The sequence below is a fragment of the Thermobia domestica genome, chromosome 11, assembly GCF_964235325.1.
Source record: "Thermobia domestica chromosome 11, izTheDome1.hap1.1, whole genome shotgun sequence".
Taxonomy (NCBI): domain Eukaryota; kingdom Metazoa; phylum Arthropoda; class Insecta; order Zygentoma; family Lepismatidae; genus Thermobia; species Thermobia domestica.
In genome coordinates this window covers 239,784,159-239,797,843 of record NC_137464.1, presented here as the reverse complement: position 1 = coordinate 239,797,843, position 13,685 = coordinate 239,784,159, and the positions used below count along the sequence as shown (strand labels likewise).

At 34.2% G+C, this 13,685-nt stretch overlaps 1 protein-coding gene across 3 annotated transcripts in view; it reads right to left on the bottom strand.

The window, feature by feature from the left end:
• The window catches only part of LOC145664850 (uncharacterized), a 30,111-nt gene extending 20,724 nt beyond the window's left edge, over positions 1–9,387 (bottom strand). Inside the window, exons 1-3 of one of the 3 annotated variants that reach the window (XM_081731866.1) lie at positions 9,369–9,387; positions 3,981–4,099; positions 1,205–1,319 (exon numbers count right to left, since the gene is read on the bottom strand). In XM_081731866.1, the coding sequence (XP_081587992.1) occupies positions 1,205–1,319; positions 3,981–4,052 (187 nt within the window). In that variant the 5' untranslated portion in view covers positions 4,053–4,099; positions 9,369–9,387. Of the gene's footprint in view, positions 1–1,204; positions 1,320–2,422; positions 2,512–3,980; positions 4,100–9,166; positions 9,347–9,368 lie in introns of those variants that run through there. The other 2 variants (XM_081731865.1, XM_081731867.1) reach the window with 2 other exon arrangements.
• Between the last annotated feature and the right edge of the window lie 4,298 nt (positions 9,388–13,685).

The following is a 13,685-nucleotide window of genomic DNA, read 5'->3' as shown; positions in this document are numbered from 1 at the left end:
AAGCTTTTCTCGTTTCGTTTTGTAAATTTCTGTACAAAAATGAACATACTGATTTTGGTCTTAATTTTGTCTAGAAGTTATCAGAATAGATTCGCGTCACGAGATGTTCACGACAGCACCCAAACCGATTTTCTTATTGAAGTATAATATCGCAATGACTTGCGTATCTGTAAACATGGATAAATTCTATTTATTGTGGTCGAACAATCGCTTTATTGATTTATAGTTTTTTATATTATAGTATGAATCATGTAACAGTAACAATGTTGGCATCTGACATGAAATTATCATGAACTATTGTTGTTCAGAAGGCATGTACCGGTATTCGAGACAAAAAATTGAGATATGTTGAGATCTCTCATGGCCATCACTAATTTTCCCAAGTCTTATATTATAGATGTCAAACAAAGTTTTAGTATTAGTTGACTCATAGAATCACTGACTAAAATCACTATATAGGAACTTATAGTCTTACACTAGTATAATTTCCATAAGTAGAAGCTTTGCTTTGTTATAATTAAATATAAACTAATTATTTGCTGAGCAAAACTATATATTTTCATTAAAATTCAACATGTGTTACAGTTTCACCAACTAACTCTTTGGCTTCATCAGACACTATGTGATACAGTATAACCGTACAATCGTATATACATACAACAGCTAAGATATCTTTTCTGTTGTATGTATATATAAATACGATTGTACGGTTATACTGTATCACATAGTGTCTGATGATGCCAAAGAGTTGGCGAAACTGTAACACATGTCGAATTTTAATGAAAATATATAGTTTTGTTCAGCAAATAATTAGTTTATTTACTATAATTTACATTATAATTAGTAAAAAAAATCAAGTAAATGTACTCGTGATAACGTGGTCGTTCAGAAAAAAAAAGAGTCATCACTTAAAAACAGTTGGGAACCACTGTATTAATATATACTCTCGATATGAACAGCGGATTCGATTCTATGTAGAAGTAAATGCGTTTCGAACACAATCTGTTAATAAAACATATGTATCATATAGCCTTAGTGCTAATAAGAAATGTGAACTGTAAAGAAATACATCTTTCATGACTCTGGTGCATTTTTTTGGCTGTTTGCAATCCTATCATGTGATAAGAACTTTAATATCCTCTAGATTGCAGTTATATGAAATATGTTACATACGGTGTATGTAAAGGATCTACGTCCCACCTACTTAGCTTGATAACCAGTTGATTTGTCCAGCTCAGCTCCACAGGAAAATGAATATTTTGAATCTCTGATAAATATGCAGAAGTATTCATATTTCTTTCTTCAAGACCCGTGAAAAACTACAAGTAAAAAGAAAATATACCATTATATTTGTTTACATGTCCTAATCTAAAAATTAGTAGATTGCGTTTTGCTCTTAAATTAAGAAAAATAAACTTAGCCAAATATGCTTCATTCAATCCAATACATTTTTCAATATTAGATCCAATACAGTTTCAGTTAATACTGTTACCTTCCTCAGTTGCGAAAAAAAATCCTTGCTAAATGCTTCTAACATCCCAAATTCATGTCTCAGCAACGTCATTCTGGTTGTAATTTATTGTTTACTAACTGAAATGCCCGTTTCTTACAGGTTAGAGTAGGTTTCTGGAAAATATATTTGAATCCCTTTTCTTACCTCTTAAGATGCGTATTTAAATCGAAATGAAATTACAAACACCCAACAGATTCAAGTGCTAACCGCTTTTAAAAATTTATTTCAAACGGTGTACTTGTGAAAATTTATAAAAATCGTCCTCCTTGTTAGGATACGTATTCAAAATGTAATGATAAAATCCCGGTTCTACCCAAGTGCTAATTACTTCAAAAATTCATTTTAAACGGTTCAACAATTTCTCTACTCTCACCATTTTACGAATGCAAAGAGCAAAATTAAAATATTATAGATGTTGCTACTACTATAGTACTATCAGGAACTGCTAGCAGTTACGGTAATATCCAAAATAACAAAGCTACAGCATACTGGAATTTGCAGATAATGCACTTAGCTATTATAAATTTAGCTACATCCAGGTACCCTCAAATACATATTAATAGTAAAATGATGCTTAAATGCCACGTTTTGTAAGGTTTATAAAATTATAACGATACCATAACTGAATAATACTTGCATAACTCACAGGATGTGGGTTATAGCTTAAAAAAGCAAGTCGTGTAGCGTATAAGAGTGATTTTATTATACGCTATATTTATTTAAGTACGTAAAAAATATACTGTATATAATATAAAATAACAATAGGACTTGAGTAGTACAGTGATTTGAGATTCGAATTAACAAGGAGATTGTCCTTTCGTTCTCTCGTGTCCTCGTCAAGATTCAGTGCTCTCTTTGCACAGTAACAAGTCATGTCATGCAAAAATAGTGCGCACAAAGCATACTCACAATAGGTGAAATCCCTCCATATTCGTCAGCTTAGAACACGCCACTGAGATAGGCGACCCGATGATCCAGAGGTGAACGGTGCTTGCCAAGTGATAATCGATCGTTGAATGATCCATGGTGAAATGATGCTGACTGTTCTAAACTGCTAGTTTTTATACTAGTCTGAAAGTTATTTTGAAGTTTGGGAAAAACACATGTGTACACTTGTTATTGAGACAAAAGAAATTTTTTTTTTTTTTTTGTTAAAATAGTTGCTTTGAGAGTGTTTATGTAATGTATTTTGATTTTTGTTGGAAATTCCATTTACACACTAGTTCCTGGCAACAAGGTCATGGGACTAGCTTTTCGTCTTATTTTGTTCTTGGATCAGTTTTAAAGTTACATTCACAGTTGAAACATCACAAAATTCACGTGAGTATACGATTTTTTTTAAATCACTCATGTCCATTAAAACATGATAGTAGTCAATGAGAAACTATGGCAACATTTCACACTACAGTATAAAACAGGCATGTGCAAATTGGAAAAAATTGTGGACTTACTGACATCAAGGGCCATACGTAAGGGCGCCGATCCTGGGGGCGGAGGGGGCCCGGGCTCCCCAAACCTCATGTGGGCCACGCATTTTATTTATGAATATAAAATATTTGACATAATTTGAATGCAATTTGACTTAAAATCCTCGTATATATGCCTTCTGCCAGAGACGTACGCAGGAATTTATTTCGGGAGGGATCCAAACACGATTTCATGCTAAATTATATTCAAAATTGTAAAATTGCCCCTAAAATTAGACTAAATTTACAAAAAAGTCCGGATTTCGGGGGGAGGGTACGAACCCCCAGGTCCCCCCTGCGTACGTCCCTGCCTTCTGCATCTGAATGGGCCCCCCAAATTTACAGAGAAATCGGCGCCCTTGACCGTACGAGACAATGTGTAACAATTTCACAAAAATTGAAAGGCCATACTCAATGGAAAAAAGCTTTTTCAACGTACTCTAACATTAGAGGCACACAAAAATTGTGATAACAACAAAACTATTTACTTACTAAGGAAAACAGAACAAATAGATTTATTTACCACTTTAGTGGGAAACTTGACCCTTCATGCTCTAAACTAGTCTCTCAATGGTTGGTGATAACACTGAATGTTCCAACGCGGAGGATATTCTCAAGGTGGACATCAGTTATCCAGGAAGAATTTTCAACCGAGCAAAAGATTATCAAATTAATACAGTTTAAACAACGTATTAGACGGGCCAGATAAAAGATAACCACTTTTATAAAATAACCACTGGATACTTACGGGCCGGTGGTTGCACACTGTAACATTTGTGTTACTAACTTCAGCCATTCTGGATAGTTTGTTTCACATTTGTCCTAAGTTCGTCGGCATGGTCCAGTGTTGGGTAACGGATTTAATCCCCCTCCCCCAACTGCACCGGTCCTAGTTTAGTGTCCTTGGTGTTGCACAAGGATAATAAAAAACACAAAGAAATCAAAACATGAACTTCTGTTATAACCCAAAATAAGAGCATTAGTGTTACAATAACACTTACCATTCCTACTGCTCCCATAACAAGAACTTCAGTATGAGGATTCATTGGCCAAGTTCTCATTATTCTCGCCATGCTGCTGATCGTATTTCAATCAAAATGTTGCCTCTTTAAGACGAAATCTAGAAAAGAAATCAGTATTAAACTTCTAATAAAAAAATAAGCCGGTTCACTTTCAGCTTTATCCTTCATGTAAAGTAAAGCCTAAAGCGTGACACACTACTCAAATATATGCAAATCATCGGTTCTATACACTGGCGTCGTTAGCTTTTAAATAACAGAGGGGGCATGCAACATTTTAGATTCGCACGCAGTTATTACACTGAAAATTCCAGTTATCCGGACAGCGGTATATTGTACAAATATACGGAAAAATATATATTTACTACGAGAATCTGTTCGAAGCATACGTTATCTATGTGCTACATACATACTGCTTTTTTTCTCGCTTTACATCATGCCCCTGCAAGATGTCTGATATCTAATAGTCTTCCGTATATTACATGCGTATGCTACTTACGTCAGCTATATGTTATATGAGTCCATACATATGTGAAATGCTGACCGCATACATAAATAATTCTTTCTTTCATACGGAAAGTGTGTATAAATGGAACACTTATACGGGAAGTATTATAAAACATACTTATTCATTTATGCGTTTCATGCCGATGTTACCTACTATCGTACGTTAAGTCCAAAAACTACAGGATTTACGCAAGTAACCTACGTTTTTACGTACGCCATATACAATTTTCTCTGAGTATAAAATAGCTACTGATTATGGTTTAGTTTCTTTTAATTTGATAGAAGATATAAAATGATTTTTTTGTGACTCAAGTAATGAAGAAAAACACTGTTATTCATAAAAATACAAGTAAACAGGAATGAACCCGGGGGAGTTAGTAGATATATCCCCTTTTACCGCGAATTACGAAAAAGACATTCAAAATGTTGAATTACGATATAAGGGGAGAAAATAATATGCTATGAAAACGAGCAAAATTGCAGTCTGAAAGGATGAAGTATTGGCATATTACAAAGAAGTAGTGTAGTAAATGAACTTGTATATCAGCATATACAAATGCATATCAGCAGGGTCGGACGTGCACCTTTGCACCCCCCCCCCTCGTCGTAAATGTACACTACCTTAAGTGAGAAGCTGGCCGTGAGTTTTTCAAAAATTAATAGTTTCAGTCAATTTTCTGAAGGTTGAAGGAAAAGAATTCATCAACAGCAGAAACAGCATTTTCAGAGCAATTCCTCATTCACATCACAGATACCTAAAGGCATTTAAAAAACTCAAATTTAATTCAAATGTACTGGCTGTTATTTGGTGCACTCCCCCTCAGAAAATCCTGGATCCGACCCTGCATATCAACATATACAAAAGTAGGTACAGCACCGTATTGATCAGCTCATTGCATTTTATATCATTATTCTTAATGTGTTTTTACTTACATGTGAGATGTGAAGCTCGGAAGAGCCGGAGCAAATAAACCCATAAACTACGTTATACTTGAGCAATGCAGGGGTGTATACCTTCTTTTGAGCTACCCTGTACTTGAAGTTTTAATACTGTAATTATAAACCAAACAATATTTAACGTTCTCACATAGCCTCGCTGCTGCAAAAGACGCTAAACTCAAATATTTAACATTGTACAACAAATCAAACATTGATATGGGATATGACAATGATTGCCACCTCTGGAAAATGAAATTTCGGCACCCCGTCATAAATTGCCTATGATATAAACCTACCAGCAATATCATTGGGGCTATTGGTAAAACACCGACCAGTTGGCAACCTCAAATATGATACAGAATCTTTTTTTTGGCTGAGACATGTTTCCCTCACGTCCCCTTGCAACCACGCCCGTGGCTCCATGTACCCAAATTTTACATAAAACAATTTATTATGAATAATAGAAAGAAATTCTTACATTCATGGATGGAAATTGCAATGAAAATTTAATCCAGAAACAAATGAAACAGAAAATTAACAGTCATCTTGTTTTGGGTTCGTTCAACTGAAGTTACGAACCACTGACCCTGTACAAACAAAGAAAAGATCATTGGAAATGTCTAAAAAGATTCCTGTTGCATATTTTGTGTTTTTGTTACTTTGGCGTCCCGTCAAATAATGCGTCCGTATCTGTCCCATATTTTGTAAGTGTTTTGGATAATTGGCGTCTCGCCAAATGCGTCCCTATCTGTCTCATATTTTCTAAGTGCTTTGGATAATTTGGCGTCCCGCCATGTAATGCGTACCCCTATCTGTCCCATATTTTGTAAGTGTTTTGGGTAATTTGGCGTACCGCCAAATAATGTGTCCCATATCTTGTGTTTTGCATAATTTGGCGTTCTACCATATAATTCGCCACCTCTTAGGCGTAATTCGAGACACTAAAAAAATTCTTAAAAATTGAATGTCTGGACTAATTTGGGACAGGTGACAACTCTAATTGAAGTTATTAATGGGCAAATATGAGGCGGGGAGGAATGATTCGGCTCAAGCTTCCATACCTTACTTCAACGGTGTGTGGAATAAATTCATCTTATATAAGATTAATAACATATGATACAAATAAGTATTCTGCAGCTATGTTCAAATACAAGTATTTCCCAGAATATCTATTTTAACTCTACATAAGACTTCAGTAATTTAGTTATACACTATCTTTTTCGCCTTTTTGAGCTCTTTTTCGTTAGCTCAAATGTTATACTATTGTAATAATGCTATGAGAGTTCGATATTAATAACTCCACTTTCTTTCTTTTATTCCAGAAAGAACATGGTCGCTTGGCTGGCATTTCAGCACTATTCTCTATTCATCCTCAGTGCAGGCTGCCAGCGAAGCGTCCTTTTTACTGCAGCAAATAAATAAATAAATAAATAAATAAAATAAAAATAAAAAATAAAAAATAAATAAATAAATAAATAATAAAATAAAAAATAAAATAAAAATAAAAAATAATAAATAAATAAATAAATAAATAATAAAATAAAAAATAAAATAAAATAAAATAAAATAAAATAAAATAAAATAATAAATAAATAAATAAATAAATATTTTATAAAATAATAAAAAAGTAAAATAAAAATAAATAAATAAATAAAATAATAAAAAATAAAATAAAAATAAATAAAAAATAAAAAATAAATAAAAAATAAACAATTAAAATCAAACTCTCATAGTCAGTGGTCGAAATGAGACGGTATGCGGTGGTATGCCATACCGCCTCTGGTTTTTCTCTAATGCAGGCATACCGCCTCTGGTTTTTCAGTGATCCAGATATACCGTTACCGGTATTGGAAAGTAGATGCTAAATACCTTTAATAAATTTATTTTTATACACAGTAATTGACGAACAGCTTTGCATGTAAAAAGATCTTATTTCTTACGTAGAAATAATGTTTAAGTTGGCCACACCGACATTTTTGTTATCTTTTTCCTACCTTTTGTTTTTAAAATGAATTGTCTTCAACGAAGTTCATCTAGTTTATATTTTGATGTGCCATATTGAATTGTTTTTCATATATGTGGTTTCTTCTTGCCTTAATGCATATAAATGTCATGTTTTGAGCATGGGCGGATATAGGGGTTTGCAATATCCCTCAGTCCATTTGAGGATTTTCGTGTGCAATTCTCTATAATACAACATAAGGGTATATTTTTTTGGTATTTTTTCAGGATGTTGTTTGCGGGGTATCAAAGTCTTTTCATGTCCCCCTCCCCGGTAACTACAGAGAAGCTCTCCAATTGTTTTCAGTCTTTATGTAACTAGAAATGCAATCTTTTAGGCAACATACCCTCACTGTATTCAACATTTAGATAGCCGGTATGTCGAGTCAAAATCGCAATAAAATATACCATCTCTGCTTTATTTTTCACTTTGAACACTGCTCATAGTATTACTACAACAGTTTACATTATGTTTTGCACTATGTGCAAGAGTAAAAGTGAGGGGTAACGCCGGAGGACGTCGTTTCCCCACTTCCAAGAAATATTTATGGCGTCCCTTCACTTCTTAAAAATTTACAATGGGCAAAGATAGGCATGGGGGTCGCCGTGATGCCATGCATCCCCCTACCTTTTTAGATCCACTTTGTATCCCTGACAATGTGCAGTTATTGTTTTGCACTTTCTGTGAAATAGAGGCCCTTAAATTTTGAACCAATAGATTTTTATCGTACTAACATACAATATAGCGTAATAGAAACGAGATCACAGAATAGGAACAGAAGAATCTTGAAACAGTGTAGACTAATCTCTCAGAAACATTGTCTAATATAAATTGTGGTAAAAATCTAAGAGAGCCCTTCAAGGTAAATCGGTGCGTTGAATGTGATATTTCCGCCTTGAGTTTTAAACAATTATACAAGAGTAATGAAAAGAATCTATTAAATTTTTATAAGAATTTAAGTGATAACTGAAGCTTCTATGGGAACCAGGTCTAGTCACTGTTCTAGTCTAAGTAAATTCTTACCGGATAATCTAAACTAGCCTAACCAAACCTAAACTAATCTAACCTAGCCTATAGTGCGTCCAGTAAGAGAACGTCTCTGACAGCTCGCAGTAACATTGCCACTACTCGCGTGTCAAGGTTTTTTTCGGTGCAACTGTAGTGGCAATTTAATTAATGGTATAAAACAGAGTGATCGTGGTTGGTAACACTGGTTTCAAAGTAGGGGCTGCAATGTCCCACCGCATGTGGTAAGAAACGTCAGAGACCACCTCTTGTTGGCCGTGCTATAACACCTTTTAATATTTAACTGCTTTTTGTAGGTTTGAAACTGGAGGGACACCTCTAAGCTTAAGCTCCACACATGAAACAAGTTTTATAAGGGTTAGGTTGGGTTACGCATATTTAGGTTACGTTATGTTAGGTTACACAAAGCAACATTCTATACAAGACCAGCAAATTATTATTTCCTAGCCAGTAAATTTTCATTTTTTTTTAAATAAATAAAAGTGGAGGGACTGTCCTAGAATAGTTCCTAAATCGTAGTTGAAGTTTTTGAATTACTTGCTCACAAACATTCTGGATATAAATTTCAATTTAAAAACGAGAAATATAAGTGAAAAATCATATTGTGATTCATACTTCTGAAAAATCGATAAAAGAAGTATTAGAAATAAGATAATTTCAGTAAATTGAACACTATGATCTGAAGGACCCTTACTTTAGGAACTACCATTATGTCGCTTCTTAAATAAACAGTACCCAAATCAGCTGTGAATTTAATACATTAATAAATAATCTACACACGCAATTTTACACTGAACTAAATCATTTTCTAGATAATTTATAAATAATATCAAATTTAAATATTCTATAAAAATATAAATAAATGGAGTATGGTATCTGAAGCAAAGGTTATTTACCAATAGAAGATTCACATGCATAAGGTAATAATTGAAAACACTTCTTGCACAGACAAAGGATATATCCTTTGTCTGTGCTTCTTGTCTAGAGCGAGCATTAAATTCCTTTTGCAGAAATTCAAATAAATAGTCTTTATTTTTCACGAGCTACTTTTTTGGACTAGATAATTTGATCGGTAAGAGCATGCAGTTTTACAATCGAAATTCAAAAAGTATATTCATATTGGAATGGTTAAAAAAAAAAAAAAAAAAAAAAAAAAAAAAAAAAAAACTAGAAAATTTAAATCCCTGGCTCCCAAACTGTGCAAGGGAGCGTGGCAAGCGAGGAAACTGGCAAAAGCAACTGTGAAATTTTGAAGAAAGCACAATTTGTAATGACCATTACAGTGATTACAATTTAGTTTTCCAATTCTTCACGGACGCTACATGTTTGACATAATTCCTGCGTTACTAAAAACTAAATGATTATCAAAAATAAGTTGAAAATGCTATTTCAGCGTATAACACGGACTTCGAAAACTCTTCAATTAAAAGCATGTGATTATTCCCAAGTTTTCCCGCTGATTTTCTCAATTTAATGTCTCATTTTTCTGTCATTATGAGCATAAAGTGTGTAACTAAATGAAAGCACTATCAGCGTACTTGCAAGCAGTGTTTCTTCCAGGTATGTTTTTGGGGGGAACTGCCCCCCCCCCCGGATGAGACCAAAATAATACGTCTATAATATAATAAATAAAATAATACCGGAATTGTCCCCCCGAAATTCTACGTGTGCCCCCCGGAACATTTTTTCTGAAAGAACGACTGCACCCATGCTATGAAAATGTAGTCAAATCTTGGCCGACGGAACACGTCCCAATCACATGTTCCTCGACCTAGTGCTATGTTCTCCTAAGGTAAAAACAGAACTGTCGCTAGCAACATTTAGAAATGAAATTTAAAATAATAATAATAATAATAATAATAATAATAATAATAATAATAATAATGATGTCCCAAGATTATGCTCTTCATGCTTAAAGGAGAAGGTTGATTAATTACCATGAAATTAGTGGAATGAGGATAGGAGAGGATACAGGAAAAATGAAAAAAAAAACGATTTTATTCTCCACAAACTCACATGGCCTGGAATGGAACCACGAACCCTAGCACCAGAGGTGAGCACTCTATCACTGAGCCAAGTGCCCTCCAACCAACACTACCTACTACGAGCAAGACACCTACTTTCTTCGACAATTATGTCGTATAATTTACAAACTTAATAAAAAAAATGGAAGAGTGGATACCTTTCTATCTGGTTTTAGAATTCCTTCTTCTCCTTAAAGATGTTAACAAAATTTCCCACTCTGAAAGATTAATGAGATCTTTTCTTTGCTTTACCCTCTTTCAAAATTTTACATAGAACTATCTTTCTGTATTCGGTTAGCGTCCTTGCAGTTTGGACAGAACTTCGCATTTAGGGATGCGCACGAGACAAGATTTGTGCTGTCTCGTCTCGAAAATGTGCTGTAAAAGTGATGTCTCGACTCGAAAAATGTATATTTCTCTATTGGAAGAGCCGTGTCTTGACTCGAATTTTGTCAGGAAAGCCCTGTCTAGACTCGTCTCGTGCGCATCCCTATTCGCATTCAATTTCTGGGAGTTTCTGTAAACTTACGCATTACATGGACCCATGCTTAAATAATAATAATAAAAAGCTTTTAGATTTCGAACAAACCATATTAACTTCACTAAATAAGTACATTATAAGCCGGCGAGAGATATCGTATTTTAACGCATAAATTTTGCTATCTAAGCGTTTTGTATTTTGCCTACTTTCTACTACCTAAAATTATGGTCTCATCAACATATACGTACGAACTTGTTTTCCAGCACCAAAGCTACTGGAGATTCTTCCTTTTATGTATTTTAAGTCTGGATCGGCGAAAGGCCTGTTGGAAGCCGCAATATTAATTGTTCGATTTCGTACGACACACACGACGACATAAAGGTCTGTGATTTTCTGCGCTACCATAAAAAAAAAAAACTGAGCTTTTTTACACTGTTGCATCTTGATTTCATCGTCTCGTGGCGGATAAGAAACAAATTACTCGAGAAAAACACAATTATGGCTCCCAAACTGAAATGTGAGGTAGCGAAGGCCAGTGGCATATTTAAGGGGGGAGGGCTTCCGGGCTTAAGCTATCCTGCAGAATTTTCACATTCCCAAGAATAAAGTTAGCAACCCCCCCCCCCCCGAAATAATATCCTACATACGGCACTGGCGAAAGCTATTATGCTATCACATCAATATAGGAATGCGCGCAGAACTTTTTCCAAGGGACAAACACCAATTTTAAGGGAGGGGGGAACTGACACAAACACAGTCGTGAATACACACACAAACTTTGATACACGCATACACACAATATACCATATAAAGCAATTATCATTGAAGCATTATCCTTAGTACTACAGTATTTCATATGCACCCTTGCATTGATCAAGTATAACAAGGTTTATTTGCTGCGGCTGTTCCGAGCTTGTAAGTAAAATACATTAAGAACAAATAATAAAGAAACTAAGTCCACCTGATGGAAAACAACAAGAAATGATATAAGATGCAATGAGCTGATCAGTACGGTACTGCATAACTACTTTAGGGTCACCCTGTACAATACATTAAATACTATACAGCATGTAGTAGCAAAATAACATGTTTTGAAATATGTTTCAAGGAATTAAAAACTCTCTTTGAAAATCCAGGGGGAACTGCTCCTCTCCCCCCTTTAAGGGCGGCTATGCCAAAATTGCATCTTTAAGCAATGTCAGTTTTACTTTTACTTTGTATTAAATTTTCCCGCGCCAGGAACCGGGAAAACCTAGAAATGCTGCGAAATATGTATTATTATTATTATTATTATTATTATTATTATTATTATTATTATTATTATTATTATTATTATTATTATTATTATTATTATTATTATTATTATTAAGTACTTTGCCCATTGATAGATTTGGGGCTTTTTTTTTTTTTTTTTTTTTGTAGTGAAGTTTTGGGACTGGAAATAATGTTTCTTCCACTTTTCTCGATCTTCAGCTTCCTCTTTTAACTTCTAATATTTTCTGCTATTTCTCAAATCATAAATTAGTTGCGTTCTTTTTCTACCTTCTTTTCGCTTTCCTTCCATCTTTCCCTCTGTGACAGTATGAAAAACACATTTTTTTTTTACCAAGATGTGTCGAATCTAATTGGTGTTCCTGCGAAGGATGCTGGCTAAAAGTCATCTTATCTCCTAACTCATTTTAAAATATCTTCGTTTGTAGCTCTCTTCGTCCATTTCATCATCTTCTTCATCCTCCAAATACTACGTTTCGAAGCTCTATTTCTATTTCGAAGCTCTACCGTGGGCCTATTTCTGAATCGCCCTTCGCAAAAATTACGGAGCGTAACGGAACGCAAAACATGCAAAAAAAAAAAAAAAAAAAAAATCCATTATAAATGGTATGGATATTATCGTAAACTAAAACGCTGCGTTGGGTTGACATCAACTGTTACGGAATGTGGCCTCGTTCAAACTACCTAAGCGATGTAGTTTCAAATCAAAGATGGAGCAACTAAGTTTTTAATGGGTGCCGCTTAAGGTAATTATCATTCTCCATTGTTTTAATGATTAGTTAAATACAAACAAAAAAAAAAAAAAAAAAAAAAAAAAAGAGTGTGAAGATTGAGAATAGTTCCTCATAAAAAGTTTACAGTTAAAGTGAGCAACTGTATTAGATATTTTCCGCCGGTGGAGTATTTCTCCATAACGTAATAAAGTTTTATTTCATGTTTATACGTCTCCAACCATATTTGAGTTACTAGTCTCAAACCGTGACAAGTATTGTAGAACGACTAAAATGAGTGAGTGTATATGAAAGAGGATTCTATTAGATATTATTTTCCGCGGGTAGATTATTCTGTACAATATAGAAAAACTATAATTTATGTTCACAAGTATAGTCTTACTACTGTGAAACCATTACAAGTGCTATAGGAACACTTATCGTGCGAATATTACATTAAGTTACTTGTAAATAAAAGATAAGACCTAACATAAGACCTACATGCATAACCTACCCCACTAACCTAATTTACCCTATTAACCTAATCTAACCTAACCTACGACTTTTTTCTACCGTAGTACACGTTTGTGCTTGCTTTTTGCATTAATAATCGTTTTCATGGTACATTAGTTTGAAGGTAGGCCTATATTATCAATCCCTACGTAATAATTTGCGCATGCACCAAAAAATAACAGTGCGATTTCAGTGTTTTAGAGAATTCTTTAA